Raw genomic sequence first — 19192 nt, forward strand, 5'->3', positions numbered from 1 at the left:
CTAAAAGACCCTACATTTCCAACAATCACAGGGTGCCGGTCGCTCAAGTGCCTCAGATGAGTGCTTGTAAACTGCAATTTCATAAATTCCTTGAAAATTGGTGTCTTTTGTCAAAAAAAATTGTGTCAAATCTTCCTTTTGTGCCACCCTGTAATGTCCTACAAAATACAAGGCATCTGAAAGCTTTCAATATTGAAGAGTTGCGTTAGATTCACTGATTTATTTCCTGAAAAACATTCTTTAGTGTTCAAAAGACTGTCAACAAATGCCACAATCTCACTACTTACAGTACATGTGCAAAATCATTGCAAATACAATACATATTTGAATGTGACACAAACATGCAGTCAAGCACGACATTTTTTTTTATACCTGGATGAATGGCAGCTATTGAAAAATAGCATTTACCAATTGTGGGCTTTCGTCTCCTCATTTCTGGAGAGGGCGAGGGAGTGGGCACGTATTCTGTGTTAGAGGACATGGAGTCATTCTTCTGGACAGGAGGCTCCACGCTGACATCTACAAGCCAGGTGATAGGCACCCAACCGAGAGGCTGTTTATAGCGGGCGTACTGCAGGGCATTGGTGATCCAGCGAACGTCTCGCCACATCTCGTCCAATTGCTTCAAACACACAAAAGACAAAAACAAAGAGAGGTTGAGTGCGCTCTTATTTCATTGGCAATGCTGCCTGCAAATAAGGTTAGCTTGGAAACTAAAGGGCGCTTTTTAAAAGTTGATTCGATAAAAATGCAAATCACAGCTTTCAGTGTGAGAAACGCGGTATTTTCCCCCCCACACAAACGTCGCAAGAACTTTCCCCACAAACATCACAAAGCTTTTCTAAGCATTAAAGCGCATCACACAAAAGCTTCAAAAGGAGGCCACCGAAAACTCGCCGTGAAGTCTTGAAGGGGCATGACCGTGACTAATGTCATAATTTATTTTTGTGTCATCTTCCTCTGTTCACCAATCACAGCACGTCAGAGCCGAATTGTACATATTGCTCCTATTTAGTGTGCAGAAGCGAAATGAGAGGTAAAATGTGTTTTCAATCAGAGCTGTTAACCTCCACGCAGTGAATCTTCACAACTACCACTTTCATATTTTCCATCCCTGAGACGTACTATAGCAATTGTATTTACAAGGAGCTTATTTCAAATTGGAAGGAAAAAGGCTGAGCAAAAATGCAGCAGAGTAGACGAAAAAAAAAAAAATGCAATCTGAGCTCTTTCTAGCAAATGCCATGAGAGATCCAGCTTATGGGAATGAGCCTTGACACCACAGGATGACTCCTTTGGAAAATATGCCGGGCTTCTAACGACAAAGAGGGGACTCCAGTATGACAAGGGCAATAATATGAGTCTCTTTAGGTTTTGAAATAGACTACTTTAACTAATAAATGTTTGGCTGATGCTGTTGGCTGGGAAATATTGAAACAAATTAGGGGAAAATAAGAATAAATAAGCAGTGTGGCTTATATCACACCCAGTGCTCTATTATACCGGCTCTCAATCCAAAAATGAATCACTGGTCTGTTCTGATAGGGTCGTCGGAAGCAGGGAAAAATAATGTTACATGGAAATAATAAAAGGCAACTGACCATATAATCATGCATATTTAGGACAGCAAAATGAATAGGCCTGGCCATTAACAGGGATGAGAAAACGATTCTGGTTTTTATATGAGTCAAAGGCCGTGCAATCAAACTCGATGCAAAATATGTGGCGATGAAAAATATTATAATATTAGATAGATCCAACACAGACCTGTTATCCTGGTAAAGTTTAAACAAAAAACACAAAGTAGAAGAAAACACGACTCAAACCACATTAAATACGGATTTAGTTTCAAGGAGAGATTTCAAGGGCATTTTTTGTTCACTTTATGATACACAACTTTGGTACTCTTTTGGTTTAACAATTAGGCCTGGTTTCATAGACAGGGCTTAAATTGAGCCAGGATTAGACCTTAGTTCAACTGGGACATGTATGTAGCTTTTATAAACGTGCCTTAAAAACATTACTGGTGTGCATCTTAAGACAAAACAATGGCACTGACATATTTTCAGATCTCAAACAAGCATTTTAATCGCCTTGCCAGTGAAACCAGGGGTTACTGTCCACTGCAAAATCTGGGTCTTGAACTAAAAACCAATTGAGAACTTCAACAGCCAAAAAGGTTGAGTATTATCAGATGAACTAGACTAAAGCTTATTTACTTGCATCAAAGCAGCAGATTTGTAAATTTGCCGAGTTAAAGCCAAACACTTGAGCCTACGAAGTAAATCTGAGGGTCATGCGCGCTCCATCTCAATGCCACATCTCGCCGCATGCATCTGAAACGCGTGTTTCGCGGTCTGTCCGTTAGCTCTTTGACAGGACCTCACAGCGATATAAACCTGCTCTCTCACACGAAAGCACTTTCCAGAGCCGTGCCACTTTGACAGACGTGGCCCTTTCTCGTTTGCCGCCTTCTGGAACATTAAGGTTTTCACGCTAATTGATGCCACATTGCTCAGCCACACACACACACACAGTCATGCAGTCACACTCATTGATCGGTATTATTTTTTCCCCTCGTCGCTCTTAGGCCCTGTGTAATCTGCGGTCAGTGTGCTGCTTTTTTCCAGTGCCTTTTGGACCTGACATCACACAAACACTTGTGGTTTTGTGGTCAATCTCAATTAATAGTCCAGACCGGGGTGGCGGAGAGGGATTATTTCAGACCGGCACACTTAACACACGCCTCCCTTTCAAGTCGGATTGTGAGAGAGTCTGCTGAGCTGTTATTGAAATTTCGACACAAGAAAAACAACTTGTTTTACAGTTTATACGTCTAGTAGTTATGCTTTATGACATCAATAAACTATCCTAATTGGATTATTAGTTTAAATTGTTTTTGTAGTTTGATGTTTCCAACACTCCCAAGCGGCTGGGAATAAACATGATTCTCAGGACTGAAACACGCATGACATATTGCTAAAAGTTGTAATTGTACAACACAAATGTGGCTAATAAAAAGGAATGAAGCAGTAAAGAATGATTTCAGGTAGCGTACACACACTAAATAGCAAAAAATACCATAGAACTATCGTAAACACCTGTTTGTCACTACAGTATATGCTGCAAAAAACAACTTCTGGTCCATTAAGGCATTGCGTGCACTGACAAAAGGCGGAATCTGAATCCCTGAAATGATCACATACAACACCATTCAAAAGTTTGTGTTCAGTAAAATTCTTTAAAAATATTAAGCAGCACAGCTGTTTTTAACATTGATAATAATAAGACATGTTACTTGAGCACCAAATCATATTAGAATGATTTCTGAAGGATCGTGTGACACTGAAGACTGGAGTAATGATGCTGAAAATGTATGTAATATATTAAAACAGAACACAGTTAAGTTACATTTTTATAATTTCCCAATTTGACTGTTTTACTGCATTTTCACAATTGTACTGTTTTTACTGTAGTGTATTTCATGTTTCTTTCTTTGAGGTGATTAATCAGTATTTGTTTTCAGTGACTGCTGAATAAGTGAAAGAATAGTATTTTCGGTAAAAGCCCAATGTTCTCAAAGACCAAAAACACTGTTAGCTTGGCAGTGGATGAAGATGCAAAATGCTTGCAGAGCAACAAATTATTTAAATTGAGTTGTAATTTGTTGTAATGGATGTGCAAATGGAGATTCACAATGGAGATTCACTTGAAAAATTAGTCCTGTACTAACAGTATAGCTCCGAGATGTACATCAAACTGTACTAAACACAAAATAATACAGATAATATAAAATGGCTATTTGAGATGCAGCTTATAAAAAGCTTAAAGTGAAGAAATAAGCAAATGCTACATGGTAGTAGCTTGCATAAGTATATACTTAAACATCACCCCCAAATGATTGCTATATCAAAAGAATTTGCATATGGTGACACATATTTTTGTAGTTATATTTATGAGGCCATGCCTTTATACACTACTACAAAAGCTATTACTATACAGCTACTACAAAAAACGTATATTTTTGTAATAAATAAAAAACAAACCATACAATAAGTTTGTTTGAAAATGGTTTTGCTCCATCAATATTTAATATAACACTGAATAATGTTATGTAAAAAATATTATAATTTATAAAGATGACTCTTTTTTCAAATATACTTAGGGACAAGCAAGAAAAAACGAAAAGAGCTAATATAATCTTTAATGTCATCCAAAAAGATACTGCTATATCAAAATAATTTACAGATGGTGACAAATTATTATATATTTTTTTATTATATTATATTTGTATTTATTATTATATATTTTATTAAGTGATTACATATTATTATATTATATTATTTATTTTATTATATCATATGACTTTATAATTTGTATACAAATAAACGGTAAAAAAAAAAACTATTGATGTTGTTCCATAAATATTAAATTCAATGCTGAATAATATTGTTTAAAAAAATATTTTATACAAATATTTTATAACACAAAAAGTACCAGAACAAGTACTTACTTAAACGTCAATCAAAACTATTCTGCTATATCAAAAGCACAAGGTGAACAATTATTTTATTGTTTAAATTATATTTATGCATCTAGGCCTTTAAACTGGACTTTTATATTATATATTTTATATCATAACTAACAAAAATACATCTTTATCATATACTTAGGGAGGATTTTTCTTTTTTTTTAAAATCAAAATGACATTATCCTTCACAGAGGGGCACCCTCTGCCCCATACCTGAATATAGTCCAATATGTGCTGTTGTCTCTGTTTGGCTGTGGACACCTCTGAGTCAGTGATGGCCTCTCTAAAAGCCTGCTGGGTAATTAGAGCGTCCAGGTCCAGCACCGAGGACAGCCGGCAATAAAGACTGATAAATTTCTCCTTATATGAGTAGAAGTGAACTGCACAGGGAGACAAAATAAAAACAAGAATACTGTAGTTAGTAATTGACACGGTCTTATAAGGGCAACAGTAGTGAGATGTTATTGCATTTCTGAAATTGACTTCCCAGGGTGGTGTGCTGTATGAAATCGAGACCCTAGGAAGGTTATCATTAATGTCCCAAAAACACTGACGAATCTTTTTAAAAGACGCTTTTGTAATGGAAATCTGTGGGAGGTTTACAAGTGTATGGTGTTTGGGCTGAAACTACCTCACAGTATAACGTTTAAAAAGTTGTTTGAAACTCTCCCCACAACAGCAGCTGAATAAGCTACTAAGTGTTCTAACTGGCACCACTGCTAAGAATACAAGCACACGATTTGCCTTCTCGTCTGAAAACAAACCCTGCTATTTCAATGAAAATGATCTGCCATTCTTTAAAACACATTTTATTGGATTATAATATTGATTACTTGTTTAACCTTTCCTTATTTTACACAGTCTGGGCTCAGCGAGGGGGGTGGGTGGCTGTTTGGCTAGCCGTGGTGTGCACCGCCACCCCGCTGGTGTCTGCATGTGTGTGTGTGTGTGCGTGTGTGTGTCTGCTTGATTTACTAGAGGTCCTAAGGGAGTGTGACTGGGGGCAGAGGGGGGAGGAATCTGTGGATTTTTATAAGGCCAACTGAGCTAATATTGTAGGGGTTGAAACAGAAGCCAGTGTACCGAGCTCAAACATTTGAAGAGGGAGGTTGAGGAACCCCGAGTGTGGTGTGTAGGGGTTGGTCTGTCCCGGGGCAGAGCAAACGTCGTCTGAGGCGGGCAGCAGCAGAAGAAAGGACACATTGTGACCCAGCTCCAGCACCTCGTGTGTGTAGAGACGGAAGTGCTTGGCCTGTGTGGGACACAGAGACACACGCACAGACTTTAACCCACGGTGAAGTAACAATGTAACAATGTTGTTACAATGTAACAAAGGGTAACAATGTTATGCCGTATCTAAGTAGAAATATCCCAAAACTATATGTATAACTGTAAAGTCATACAGACAAAAAAAAAAAAGTTATTCTGACTAATATTGGGAGAGAGTATCTATAGTATGTCTATTAGTCTATCTATCCATCCATCCACCCATCCATCTATTTATATTTGGTATGTCTATCTATCTATCTATCTATCTATCTATCTATCTATCTATCTATCTATCTATCTATCTATCTATCTATCTATCTATCTATCTATCTATCTATCTATCTATCTATCTATCTATCTACAGTATCTATCTATCTACAGTATCTATCCATCTATCTATCTATCTACAGTATCTATCTATCTATACATATATCTATCTATCTAGATTTTTATAAATCAAATGTAATAAATTTATATATAAATTTTTAAAAATCTATATTTGGTCCTTCCATCCATCCATCCATCCATCCATCCATCCATCCATCCATCCATCCATCCATCCATAAATGCTGCTACAGATCTCAAAGTATTCAAACCACCCAAGGTTTATACAGTATAAGCTTCAAATGTAATGCTCCCTTTTCAAACCGCCCATGCTTTCAAATTAAACACCCAAAAAACTATTTAAGCTATTTGAATCATTTTAAAAAGGAAAGTATACTAACAAACTTTACTTTTTTAATTATTGTGGAGCTTAACACCAAGTTACCACAGAGTTGTCCTGTAGACTGCAGTACCTGGTGGAGAGGTAGATTGATATGGTGCAGCAGACTCTTAATGGCCGTCTGGAGCTCAGAGAAGAGGAGGCAGTCTGTAGCCTGATCTGCTCTTTCCACCTCCACAGGGCCAGACAGTGACTGCAGCCATTCCCACTCATCCCTGAGCGGGAAGAGACAGCGTTCAGTCAACATACACAGCTCTATATTACGGTTTCCAGAAGTGCCATCGACAGAGTGGTTTCCAAAGGCTAGTGGGATGGCATGTTACAGTAGGTCTAATATTGAGAGTTAGATTTGGTAAGATGTTTTTGACCAACCATTAAAAACCCTTCCTTTTAATCTGAATGTTCTACACTAAGAATAGAATAGAAAAGTGACAACTCTTATGTATTTCTGAAATTTTTATAATTTTGGCAAATAGATTTTTACAGTGAGGTCAAATTCATTTAACTTTCTCTAAATTTCACAAAAACTGTAAGAAGATGAAAAGCATCAGCTCATGATACGTGGGTAAGATGACGGGGCAAAATAGAGCATTTTGGTTTTAGTCTCAAGGACACCCTCAAGTCTAGTGTCTAGGGGGTAGTGGGATGGTGGAAAAAAGGAGAATTTCTTTGCTCCAGAGGTTTTCCTCGAGCCGTGAGTAGGCATCATCCTGTGTGAACCTCCCACTGACTTCCACAGTCCGGCCCCGTAGTAAATTTAGTTTTACTACCACACAGAGCTGCAGGATAATACTCTCCCTGTCTCTAGCTACCTACCAAGGTCAACACCATGACCCGAGATGAAAATAAATAAATAGCTCCTTTACCGAACAAAAACAAATAGCAGTTTTGTTTTGACTGTAAAAAATGGAGGTGTCAAGAAACTATGTAAGCCTGTGGTGAAGGGGAGCCCGACACGGAGTTCAGGCATATTTCAATCTTCTCAGGTACACTCACTCAGGAGAGCTCGTATTTGCTTCACCAGTGCGAAATATTAGGTTGTTTCGGTAAAAGGTTAAAAAAAAGGCATGTCTATATCAATGACATTCATTAGATTGCATGAGAGGCTTTCATAATGAGTCAAAATGTACATATATATGCTGGTACTTTAGGTCAAATCGATAGATACATAAAAATCATTATACGGTTTTATTACAGGCTTTGAATACATGCTTTAATAATGCCGTCTCTGCTCAATGCTTTCAAGACCTAGGGTCTTTTTTCTTCAATATGTTTGAGATGAAAAAAAAAAAGATTTTAAAGATTTTTAAAAAGAAAAGAAAAAAGGCTCCTGAGAACTGCTGTGTGAAGTGCAAAATGCAGGACGATTTGAGGAAAAAAAATATGCTAAAACGCATTCACATTCATTCACTATATTAATATAATATTCAGAATATAAAATGTTCCCGAAAGCAGGACCAATAAACTCTCTCATTTGTTGTATTGCATATCATGCAGAGTTTTTCTTTTAAGTTGCACACATTTTTCACCTAAACAACCTAAATCCTTTCCCCAAAACTTGTGGGAGTAGTTCACGACAATTGTCTTTATGTTGAAGGTCACATGAACAAACAAGAAAACAGGTCTCATCACATCCACTTGTCGGAGAAAGAGTTAACAGCAGTATGAACTGATGGACTTTTCCAACATCTATGTGACTTTTAAGGTAATCAGCTAACCTAGCAAGATATTTGTATTGTTGGCGGGTTACTCAATTTTATTATCCAAATGTTAGTGTGAACAAAAAAAAAACGTTTAGGTATCAATCTGCATATGCGATGGACATCGGTAATGCTCATCTTTGGTAACTCCATTGAAGACATCTTGAGTAAACAGCTCTTTATTTAATAAAACATATATGAAAAGACCTGAACTAGAAGCGATGGAACCTGTTTTACAGAATAGTTTAAGATGAGCAATGTACACGCACTCTGAATGGGTACACTAAAAAAGTGACATTGCATTCCGTTTAATCTAAACCAAAAATTAGTTTGAAACCTCTGATTTATAGAGAAAAAAGCTAATAATAGGAAATAGTTGTAAGTGTAAGTCAATAACTAACCTTGACACATTCCAGTTGTCTCGTATCTTGGTGTGACAGAGCATGTTGGGCATACGTTGAGGAACCAGCACTTTGATCTGATCCACAGAGCTGCTGAGCTTTAGGTAACCCAGATAAAGTCCAGAGGACAGCCGGTGCTGACTCCGTCTCTGATAGGCCAGAATGTCCTATAATCAAAATAACAGTTGAAATTAGATTATTTTCCTGAAGATAAAAATCAATGGTGCTTGATTTGAGATAGGCTATCATTAATGTCTGTAGGACAAGGTCTGTGTTCACCTGTATGGTTATGAGGAGGATGTCCAGGGCATATGGTTCCTCAGGGGTAGACAGAGACTTCCTCTGACTCTGAAGTTTGGATACCTGCATCCATTTCCCATTGAAAAAGGAATAGAAGCTGTCCATCTCTCTTACTGTCACAAGCAGCACGTTCCCATGACGATCTTTAATGGGCTCATAGTGGACTCGTCCCAAGTTGTGAGTGCCCAGAAGATTCTGTTTGGAGAAGAATAGAGGAATAGGTGAAAATGGTAAAAGGAAGTTTGTTCTCCAGAATTATGATTTAACCCTCTGATGCTGTGTACATGTAGCCTGAGAAAACCCTGACGAACTTCCGGCAAATTTGAGATTTGCTCTGCAAGTCCGTCTGGCCAAGAGCCCATTCAAGCCCATTTCCAATTTTTCCAAATTGAGGCACCAATCACAAACGTTGAGGCGGGCTTTACACGATGACGATCACTATGATTGGTTTTAGGTCTATCCAATTACAACTGAGAAGGGTCTGGTGTCAACCAGGCTAGTGTACATGGTCTCCACTACAAAACAAATGTTACAAAATATTTGTATTAATTTAGGGTGTGATGTTACATCGAAACCACCATGGAGAGTTTACTCATAACAATATATGTTTGCCCTCTTTATATGTCATTATGCTTTTGATTTATGTCAATAGAAATTTAAAATGCCTGACAAAAAGGACAATTCACCAAGTACTTATGAATGGACCAATGTGTGATTCTCTCAAAATAAAAAAAAATAAAAAATAAAAAATCACACTTTTGTAATAAATAAATCGGTTACGTTGGCCAAAATAATTGTTATGCAATATAAAATATGCTCAAACAGAAACACAGACACATACTCTGCTCAGAATCCTTTATAAGGGATTATCCCACTCAATTTCAATTTCAATCCCATTATAGTAATAAATTGTTAGCAAGGCTCATCACGGGCTGGCAAACCTGCAGTTGGCCCGCGGCCGTCAGCATCTTCTGTCTGGACTGCAGAGTGGAAGAGGAAGAGGTGGAGACTGCCAGGCTCTGTCTCAGCCACCGGACGTCCTCCCACATACAGGACAGCTGCAAAATAAACACACGCACACTTGTGAAGTTGGAGGAAGCAATTTACTTAATTCCTCGACATCATTCAAAGTCTGTGCATCAATGCCAGAGTGCTTTGTTTTCAGTGATGAAACAATCCCTACTGGGCTAGTTATAGGTGTCTCAGTTGACTACTTATTTGACCATGTGGAACAGAAAGCGCAACAGACAATATCCACTGCATAATAAGGTGTTTAAACAGAAAAGTCTCTCATAGAAGGGACCATGAGAGTCCATCTATGTGCCTGCCTGTTTATGTGACTGTTTAACCTTCAAACTATTTTAAACTTCGAGACAAGGTTTATCAAGCCAACATCAAAATTTTCCTTGACAAACCTTCATTTTCTACTTGCATATTAGGAGACAAGTTGTAAAATAAACATTTGGATGTGGACATGAGCGCTTAAAAAGCTGCGAGGCTCGTTTCATGAGTATAACTTTACCTCCAATCTCACCATAAAATCTAGAAGTATTTGGCCATCAAACAAAGAGCTATATTCTGCTAAGACTGTCTCTGCTTCTTGCATCACACCACTTTAGCCTTGTAATGATGGGCTAATTACAAACGCGCGGTCTAACGTCAAAAGTGTGGTGACTGTTCACTTTGACAGAATATATTTAGGACGCTAAGCTGACCGCAGGCTGCATTTGGAAGAAACCAACAAAAATATTGACGCTTGTCAAAGAGATGTGTTACGAAAACATCGAAAATGTATGTTTCAGTTCAGCGTTAATAAAAACGCACGTTACTTTAGTGCAGTATCTCCGCGCTGACCTCTCCACTGCTTAATGTCGCGGTTGACTGTATGTTTTTGCATACCTTGGTGAACCACAGAAAGTCCTGCATGAGGGAGCTGCTGTATGAGTCGTCCACCTCCACTATGGGGATCTGATCCTCATTAGTCACTAGCAGACTGTCCTTATGGTAAAATACTGATGCTATATAAACTCCCCTGAAAAAGAAAAAACAGGACCTATTCAGAACAAGACGTATTCAGCAAATTCAGCTATAATGTGAGTTCTATGATTCCTGGCACTTTCCAAGAATAGAGTATAAAAAAACAAAAAGTGAATACTTTTTAAAATGTATTTAAGTAAATAGTCAGTGACTCTTAACGTCAGTGAGATTCTTAATGTTTAGACAATATTGATCGTCAACCTCGTCGTGGGCAAACAAAACATTGCACTTGTATTTTACATTTATTACAGTAATTTAGCAGACACTTTTATCCAAAGCCACATCCAAATGAACACTGCAATAAAGCAATATTATTATTATAAGTTTGCTTAAGTTACCAATTAAAATGTTGTTTACAGTTAAATATCTCAGTTAATAATAAAGAAATTAAAATTATAAGTGGATTATTAACAGTTAATTAAACATTGTAAATATTGTTTAAAAATTATTCAGTTGAGATGGTCAAGACCTCTGAGGTGGAACAGACCAAATCACACCAATTTAAGGGTGAGGATACAGACATTTGATATGCGTAAAACTACTTTCATGCACATATCTACAGTAAAAACTCAACGATACAGCAGTAACCATTTATGTCTCTAATGCTGTAATACAACTAATGAGATACCAATGTGTAACCTATTTGTGGAAAGTGCCACCTATTTTCTGCAATATGCTCATACCACCTTTTGAGAGTCTTGACAAATTTATTAGAGGAGTGAAAAAGGTGTTTCAGGCTCCGGGACACTGACTGCTTTCGACTTGGATTCGGCAACTTCGATGTGTCTGGGGGGTAAAAAAAAAAGAAAAAAGTCGAGATAAACATACAGGTGAAAATACCCAGACTTGGTAGATTAACATGGGAGTCTGAAGATAGTTTGAGAGACAAACAATGGAAAAACTGTATGAATAATCATCCCACATTTATGTGCAAGTTACCCTATTGAAAGACTGTGAGTTCCTGGATTCATTCTGGCTTCCTTAAGATCAACTGGTCGTTTACAAAATCCAATGATTAATTGAGTATGAACTATGTAGTTTTGGTCATCCTTTTGGAGATTTACATTTCAGAATTGCTGGAAAACACTCCAAGCCTTAGGGTTTTCAACAAGGCACAAAAATATCAAACATTAAAAAGAGCAAAATGAAAACCATGATGGAATAAACTTAGCGAACTTCGAAGACAGACAGCGTGAAAGTGCCTCAGGGGTGTTAGATAGGGATTGGGGGAGTCAGGCCACCGACAAACCGGTTATCTGGAACATTTCAGCTGCGTATCTCCCGCTTCAAGCGCAGCCATATCAGCCCACATTTTAGCGATGCCAATCTTCAGACGTCCCTGTTTTCATGAAATTAAGCGTCACGTAATTGGCCCCCGTGTAAACAGCAGGGCAGACGGAACAATCCATTTGGCTGAGAAGCTGTTTACAACGTGCAAGTGGCCGTCAAAGCGAGCGAGTCACCGTGAGAGCAATCACGCTAGCCCTAGTCTCAGTGTCTCCATCGGAGGGGCATGAAAGGGAGGTAGGAAGGCAGATTTTCCGTTTGAAAATCACTATCAAACCCCTCAAGGAATAATGTGTCTTACAAGTCCCATAAGGAGATTAACCCTTGGCCCCTTTGACCCTACAGTGGCGACTGTTAACAGTACGTGATTAAATGCGCACACTGATTGTTTCCTGCTTGGCAAGATATCTACATAACGTAACCTTCACAACCGCAATGCGTCTTACTGGAATCTCAGGACAATTACCTTCCAACTGAAAAAGAGTCACATTTGATTACATTCAATGGAATATCTCCACCAGACTCCAAGGTTTGGATGTCAACCACAATTTTTGTATCACAACAAGTTGGAGTGAGAACAAAATTATCCACTTTTGGAAACACATTCAATCCGTTTTAACATTTTATATGTTAAGTTCAGCGGCAGTTTCCAGCCTCCGCAAATAGAGCCAGCGCTGCCATCGCACGTGTTGATAAGTTGAGCGCAGAATTCGTATTTATTTCTCCCTCAGAAGGTTAACTGGCTTTGACAAGCAGATTATAAGACATGAGTGCATTGGCCTCCTGTGCCGCCAAACTGTCACGCTAAATAAATAAAGAAATGCCTTTACATTTATGAAAGCAAAAAAAAAAAAAAAAAACGGATCACCTTTGATTAATGACTTGGCAATAAATCTGACTACCGCACAGTGAGTGCAACCATGAAATGAGGTGAGTGAGAGTTGGAGAGACGGCGAGCGCTGGTAGCATTCTTTATTTTCTAACTAATTTAGCGGGGGTCAACGGACCCTTTTCAACATACGAGCGAGCGGGATCATCCATAACGTTTGTGGCCAGACTTTCCAGGCCCTCGCTGACAGAAAGCGCTTACATAGCCGCGACGGAGTGCGGAGGTTTGCGTGTGAGCGATCGCGTTGTGCGTGTGGGTGTTGCTGTGTCTCATGCAGGAACACTGGGAGCTGTGTGCACGACGCACACACTCACACACCCCTCGGCTTGAGAGCAACCTCTCAGCTCCACATATACACATCATAAATTAAGATAACCTCTGCTTAAACGAGCTGCATTTTTTTTCGGAGCGGTTTTTATAGTAGTGTCATTGTACCGGTGCTGATTAATTTCGCAGATTTATTTTCGAACACCGTCGCTCCAAAAATAACCTGGGTGAATACATTGCCCCTAACAGCATGTGTGCTTATCGGGACATATAATGCACACACATACTGCAAAAAAATTAAAATAAAAAATCATAATCAGTATTTTTGTCTTGTTTTCCAGTAATTATCTATAAATGTTCTTGAGAGATTAATTTTTGCATTTCATATCTGCCCCAGCTTGTGCATTAACATTATAAACTTGGCATTTTGTACTGCAAATATTGTTGGCTCTTAAGATAAATTGTTACATTCCTCATTTAAAGGTAGGGTAGGCAATGTTTTTCATAAACACTTTTTGTTATACTGGTTGAAACTCTCCAGTATAAAAAACTCTCAAAAACTCTCTTCACATACTGATAGCAATCAATAAAAGAACTGGTCTAAATATTAAAACATGTACATATGTTTTCTGTGGAAGTCTCAGGACAAAAAAATATTCGTTCAATTATTGCATTCGGTCCGTTCACGCCATATTGTAATTACCGACGAGAGGGCAATCTGTGACATTCTATGGAGCACATCCTCGGAATTATGCGTTTCTATATAAATACTGTCAATGGCGAAATGAATCTGCGGCAGTCGGGTCATACAATTCAGCACACTTTAAGTTGTTTACGTTCATTATTATTATTATTGTAATGTTATGTGCTTTGGGCATGATGTACTTTGAGGTAGTCTCTCGTGATGCTTTGCAGACTCTGCTCTGGCTGTGCACGTTCATGTGTTTTGGAGGGGGCGTGGCTTTGGAGACGCTCTAGAGGAAGGGCGGGGTCTTTGATATCAAAGCTAGCTTGCTATTGCTAGCCTCTCCGGAATTGCCTACCCTACCTTTAAATGAGTGGCTTTGAATAAAAGTGTCTGCCAAAAACAAAAAAATGTAGAAGCAATAGTGCATAACCTTTAAAGACATGTTTTCAGAAACAAGTTGATCTTTATATTAAAAATATAAAAACATTTATGCTTAAAATGACTTGCCAATTACCATATTCAGTAACACTCTATAATAACTGCACGCTATTAATCATTAGTTAAGCATTAGTAAACAGTTAATTCATAATTTATAAAGCATTAATATACATGAATAAGCAGTTTACAAATACAGATATAAATGCTTTATTCTTGATTTAAAAGCATATCTATAATATGATTAAGAATTGTATTTTCATACTGTCTTAATGATACATTTATAATTTCTAAATTAAGTATAGCATTATTAACAAACCAGTTATTTAGGAGTTGTCAGTGATTCATAAGATCACTTAGAAAGTGTGAGTAAATGTAGTAAATGCAGGTAGTTATAAAGCATTTAGTAGTGGTCAGTCAGTTAACTATTTTTGTGAGCTCATCTAAAGTGAGGACTTTTTATGCCTTGTAACGCATTTATAAGGGAGATATAAAGACTCAGTTATCTTCTAAACAGTAAAAGGAAACAAACACAACAGTGATACAGAACACATAAATATATAACTGAGCCTTTATATCTCCTTTGAAAATGCTTTACAAGGCATAACTAGTCCTCACTTTAGATGAGCTTACAAAATAGTTAACTGACCACTACTAAATGCTTAACGAATACCTGAATTAACCATGAATTACAGAAGAAATACATGTTAGTAAAGCATTTATTAACACACTAAGTAACTATTAATATATGTCTGAATAATAAGACGTATGAATGTACATTGAAATTGTTTATTAATCATTTACTCACACTTTCTAAGTAATTTTATGAACCACTGACAACTCCTAAATAACTGGTTTGTAAATAATGATATATTCATTTAGAAATGATAAATTGATAATTAATAAAGTATGAAAATACCATTATTAAACCCATTATAGATATGCTTTTAAATCAAGAATAAAGCATTTATAGCTGTATTTATAAACTGCTATGTAAAAAAAACCGAGCAAAACGCGCCGGGTGATCAATCCCAAAATACTCTAATAAATAAATAAAGATATAAATTAGCTTTTATTTAAAATATTACAAAAATATTTAGGAATATTTTTAATGGAATGTTCAACATATTTTTTTTCTTATCTTACACAATTAAAAAAAAGTAAATGTATGTGATTTCTAGGATGTTTGGAGATTTTTACTGAAAAAACAAAGCAAACATTACGATTAAGAAAATATTTTTTGCAATACACACACCCACATTCTCTCTCTAAATGAAAACAGACAGAGACAGATGGGTTATTTTTGCACAGTTTGTGTGCAGAAGTTCTTCTGTGTCTCCTGTTTTTCTGCTTTCCACATCAATAAAAACTCTCATACAGTGTTTTTCTAATAGAATCAATTCCCCTGTATAAATTCATTTGCAACGCTGGCAGCCATCGCTCTGACATCATTAGTGTTGACTTCTAAACAGATGAGGGATGCTGTTTTTTTTTTTCTTGCTCACCCCCCTCTTGCTTGTGGCCGACTGCATAGCTGCCTAATGAAGTTGCTGTTTGTGAGCAGCGCAATACTGTCAGCACCAGGAACAGCGTTCTTCTATACCTCAGTAGCCGGCCTCTGGGATAGAGAGTGGGCCTGAGGCCAAAGCAGACTCTCTACTCTTTGCGCTACGTCCAGCCTACCTCGTTTTCAAGGTGTCTGGGCTCGAGCCCTGTGATTTACAGTGCTGCACTATACGGACGACATGTTTGACACATAGATGTTAAAATCCAAAATGGATAAATGTATTAAAACATTATTTATTTATTTACACATACTCCACGCCTGCCTTGCTCCTCGTGTGAAGAGCGTAGGAGGGCAGGCAGCAGGAATGCTGAGAGAGAGCGTATTCATACTGCTCTGGATGGCCATACTTGAGTCAAAACACTTTGACCATGCTTCATTTCGTCACTTTAATACGGAGTTAATCTACTGGAAGAAGTGCGGATTTAGAAGACGAGGGGATGATGTGAAGGAGGGATTTCTGGTGAGTGGGCAGATGGGTGGAAGGGAGAGAGAAATATACGATGAGAATAATTGAGAGCATTATGAGAGACTGCCATCGGAAAGACAAAACACAATAAAGACAGCAAATAAAAGAGCACCAGCAGAGCAAAAAACAGATGATGAGGATGAAGTCATCTGGTTCCATTGGAACATACTGTTCTGATTCAGGGACATACAGCCCACTTTTAGCTAGGCATATGGATATTTTCAAAATCAAGTAGTCAGTGCAAACTGTCTAAAAGCACACTAATGAAACCACTTCGGCAAAAAAATTAAACTGAAAGTTACATAAAAGAGTAAAGAATGTAGAAAATACATGCAAAATATAAAACTACATTAAAAAAATCTATATTTAATATGTACACAAGCACACACACACACACACGCACACGCGCACACGCACACGCACACACACACACACACACACACACACACACACACACACACACACACACACACACACACACACACACACACACACACACACACGCGACTCACTCAGCATTTATATTCTGAAAGCAGATAGGAGGACCAGTTTCATATCAGGGATCATAATTATGTCTTATGACTTCAAAACAAAGTTGACCATTCCGAGTGTCATTTTTTTAATCAATGATGTCATGCTTTTAAGATCTAGGATTTTTTTGGTAATACAACTGTCGTAATTATTCAACCCCTATTCAACGCTGTTTTTTTAAGTAACTTATTTGTATGGTTTGGTACAAGTCTATGGCTTCCTAGCAAGAAGATTTCCAAAACAAAAAGTTCCCAGATACACAGCTGGCAGCCTTATTCATAAGTTAAAAATTTGTCGTACCAGAAAACCTTTGAGGGTGTTGAACAATAGCATTAAGGGTAATAAAATGTTTGATCAGAGCAACTGAGAAAACCTCTAAATTTACTGCCAAAGACTTGCAAGATGACATGATTAAAGGAGGAAAAAACATTTTAATGCAAAGCATAAGAAGAACACTAGACAAGCATGGCCTTCATGTTGGAACATCTTGCCGAATGCCACTCTTGACCAAGAAGAACAAAAAAGCAAACTTGAATATGTTAAAATCCATTTGGATAGACCTGTGGATTCCTGGAAGAATGATGTGATGTGACCAAACTTTTTGGACCCATGGATCAGCTGTATGTCTGGCGCAAAAAAGGTAAAGCTTGTGACCAGAACACCATCTTCATGGTCAAACATGGAGGTGGTCCAGACTAGTTATGGGGGTGCTTTGATGTTGCAGGATGTGGAAATCTTGACTGAATGAAGGACATCATGAATTCCTCAAAGTATCAAGCCATTTTGGCAAAAATGGTGATGCATTTATTGCAGAGACTGAAGCTTGATGATCAATGGACTTTCCTGGAGGACAGCTATCCCAAAGTATACATCCAAATCTACTTAAGCTTGGCTCAAGGTCATGATTTTGAATGTTCTTCAGTGGTCTGTCTTCAGATTTAAATCCCATTGAAATATTTGGTGGAATTTGAAGAAAGCAGTGGTAACGTAAAAACCAAAGATTATCAGTGATCTGGAAGCTTTTTCAAGAGATACAGGGGCCAAGATTACAGTAGAGAGGTGACAGAAGCTTCTAAGCGCTTACAGGAAGCGTTTATTGAAAGTTATAAAGAATATACAAAATTTGACTTTTGGGGGTTGAATAATTTCCGAAATCCTTATGGGAATTTATTTTTGTTGGTCCCCATGAGGAAAACAGCTTATAAATCATTCTAAGTGTTTTTTTGAAAACGTTTCCTGTGATGGGTAGGTTTAGGCGTAGGTTTAGTGGATAGGATATACAGTTTGTACAGTATTAAGATCATTATGTCTATGGAATGTCCCCATAAAACATAAAAACCCAACATGTTTGTCTGTGTGTGTTGTGTGTGTGTGTGTGTGTGTGTGTGTGTGTACCTCCACAGCAGTAGTGCTGGTGTGTGGCTCGAACCTGCTGTAACAGTCTCTCCATAGCCTCGATGTGACCTCTCCTCCTGCTCTCTCTCCCATCACAGTCCTTCCAGTCTAACAGAGAGATATCACACAAAACTCAGTTTCAGCATTGTGACATGCTCTAGAAATGAAACAATGTAATTTAATTTGATTCAGTCAGATTTACATAAAAAAGAGCAAAACCTTATCTGATAATGCTAGTCTACAGAAGTCCTGTGTATTTAGAACTAAATTTGACTAAAATCATCCACAGCTACGGTGAAATGTTGTTGTCAGGGCACTTGCAGAATAGCGACACATTACCGAGAGAGGGTGCATTGTATTAAAGAGGTTATTTAAAAAAGAAGCTGTTCAAAACAGAAATAGTCACCCTGACTATTCTCTGTGTCTGTATTGGGAATAATGCTGGATTTTTTACTGATGCAAAACTTGTGACCCCTGATGACAAAGACAGCGCTCAATTGAAAGAGGAAACTCAAGGCCAGATTCAGAGTGTATCAAAGGCGGTAGAGTGAGTGGAAATCGTGATGGTTAAATAATAGCGCAGTCCTACCTCCAAGGATGTTGGCTATATTCACTCAATACAATGGTCTCTCCTTTTAACGACATAATATGTGAATTAAACGCAATGCTAAAGAGTTCATTGTTGTTTGGAGCTGTAGTATATAT

At 37.8% G+C, this 19192-nt stretch overlaps 1 protein-coding gene across 3 annotated transcripts in view; it reads right to left on the reverse strand.

Annotated features, from left to right (window-relative positions):
- The window catches only part of ankfn1a (ankyrin repeat and fibronectin type III domain containing 1a), a 78405-nt gene that overhangs the window by 4470 nt on the left and 54743 nt on the right, over positions 1-19192 (reverse strand). For 2 of the 3 annotated variants that reach the window (XM_079595491.1, XM_079595489.1), the window contains 10 exons: positions 18488-18595; positions 11649-11748; positions 10825-10957; positions 9867-9983; positions 8905-9120; positions 8626-8792; positions 6598-6739; positions 5615-5783; positions 4745-4911; positions 373-622 (listed from right to left, as the gene is read on the reverse strand). In XM_079595491.1, coding sequence (XP_079451617.1) covers positions 373-622; positions 4745-4911; positions 5615-5783; positions 6598-6739; positions 8626-8792; positions 8905-9120; positions 9867-9983; positions 10825-10957; positions 11649-11748; positions 18488-18595 — 1569 coding nt within the window. The remainder of the gene's footprint in view (positions 1-372; positions 623-4744; positions 4912-5614; positions 5784-6597; positions 6740-8625; positions 8793-8904; positions 9121-9866; positions 9984-10824; positions 10958-11648; positions 11749-18487; positions 18596-19192) is intronic. The other variant, XM_079595490.1, reaches the window with a different exon arrangement.

Source organism: Phoxinus phoxinus (genome assembly GCF_949152265.1).
Source record: "Phoxinus phoxinus genome assembly, chromosome: 21".
NCBI classification, from domain to species: Eukaryota; Metazoa; Chordata; class Actinopteri; order Cypriniformes; family Leuciscidae; genus Phoxinus; species Phoxinus phoxinus.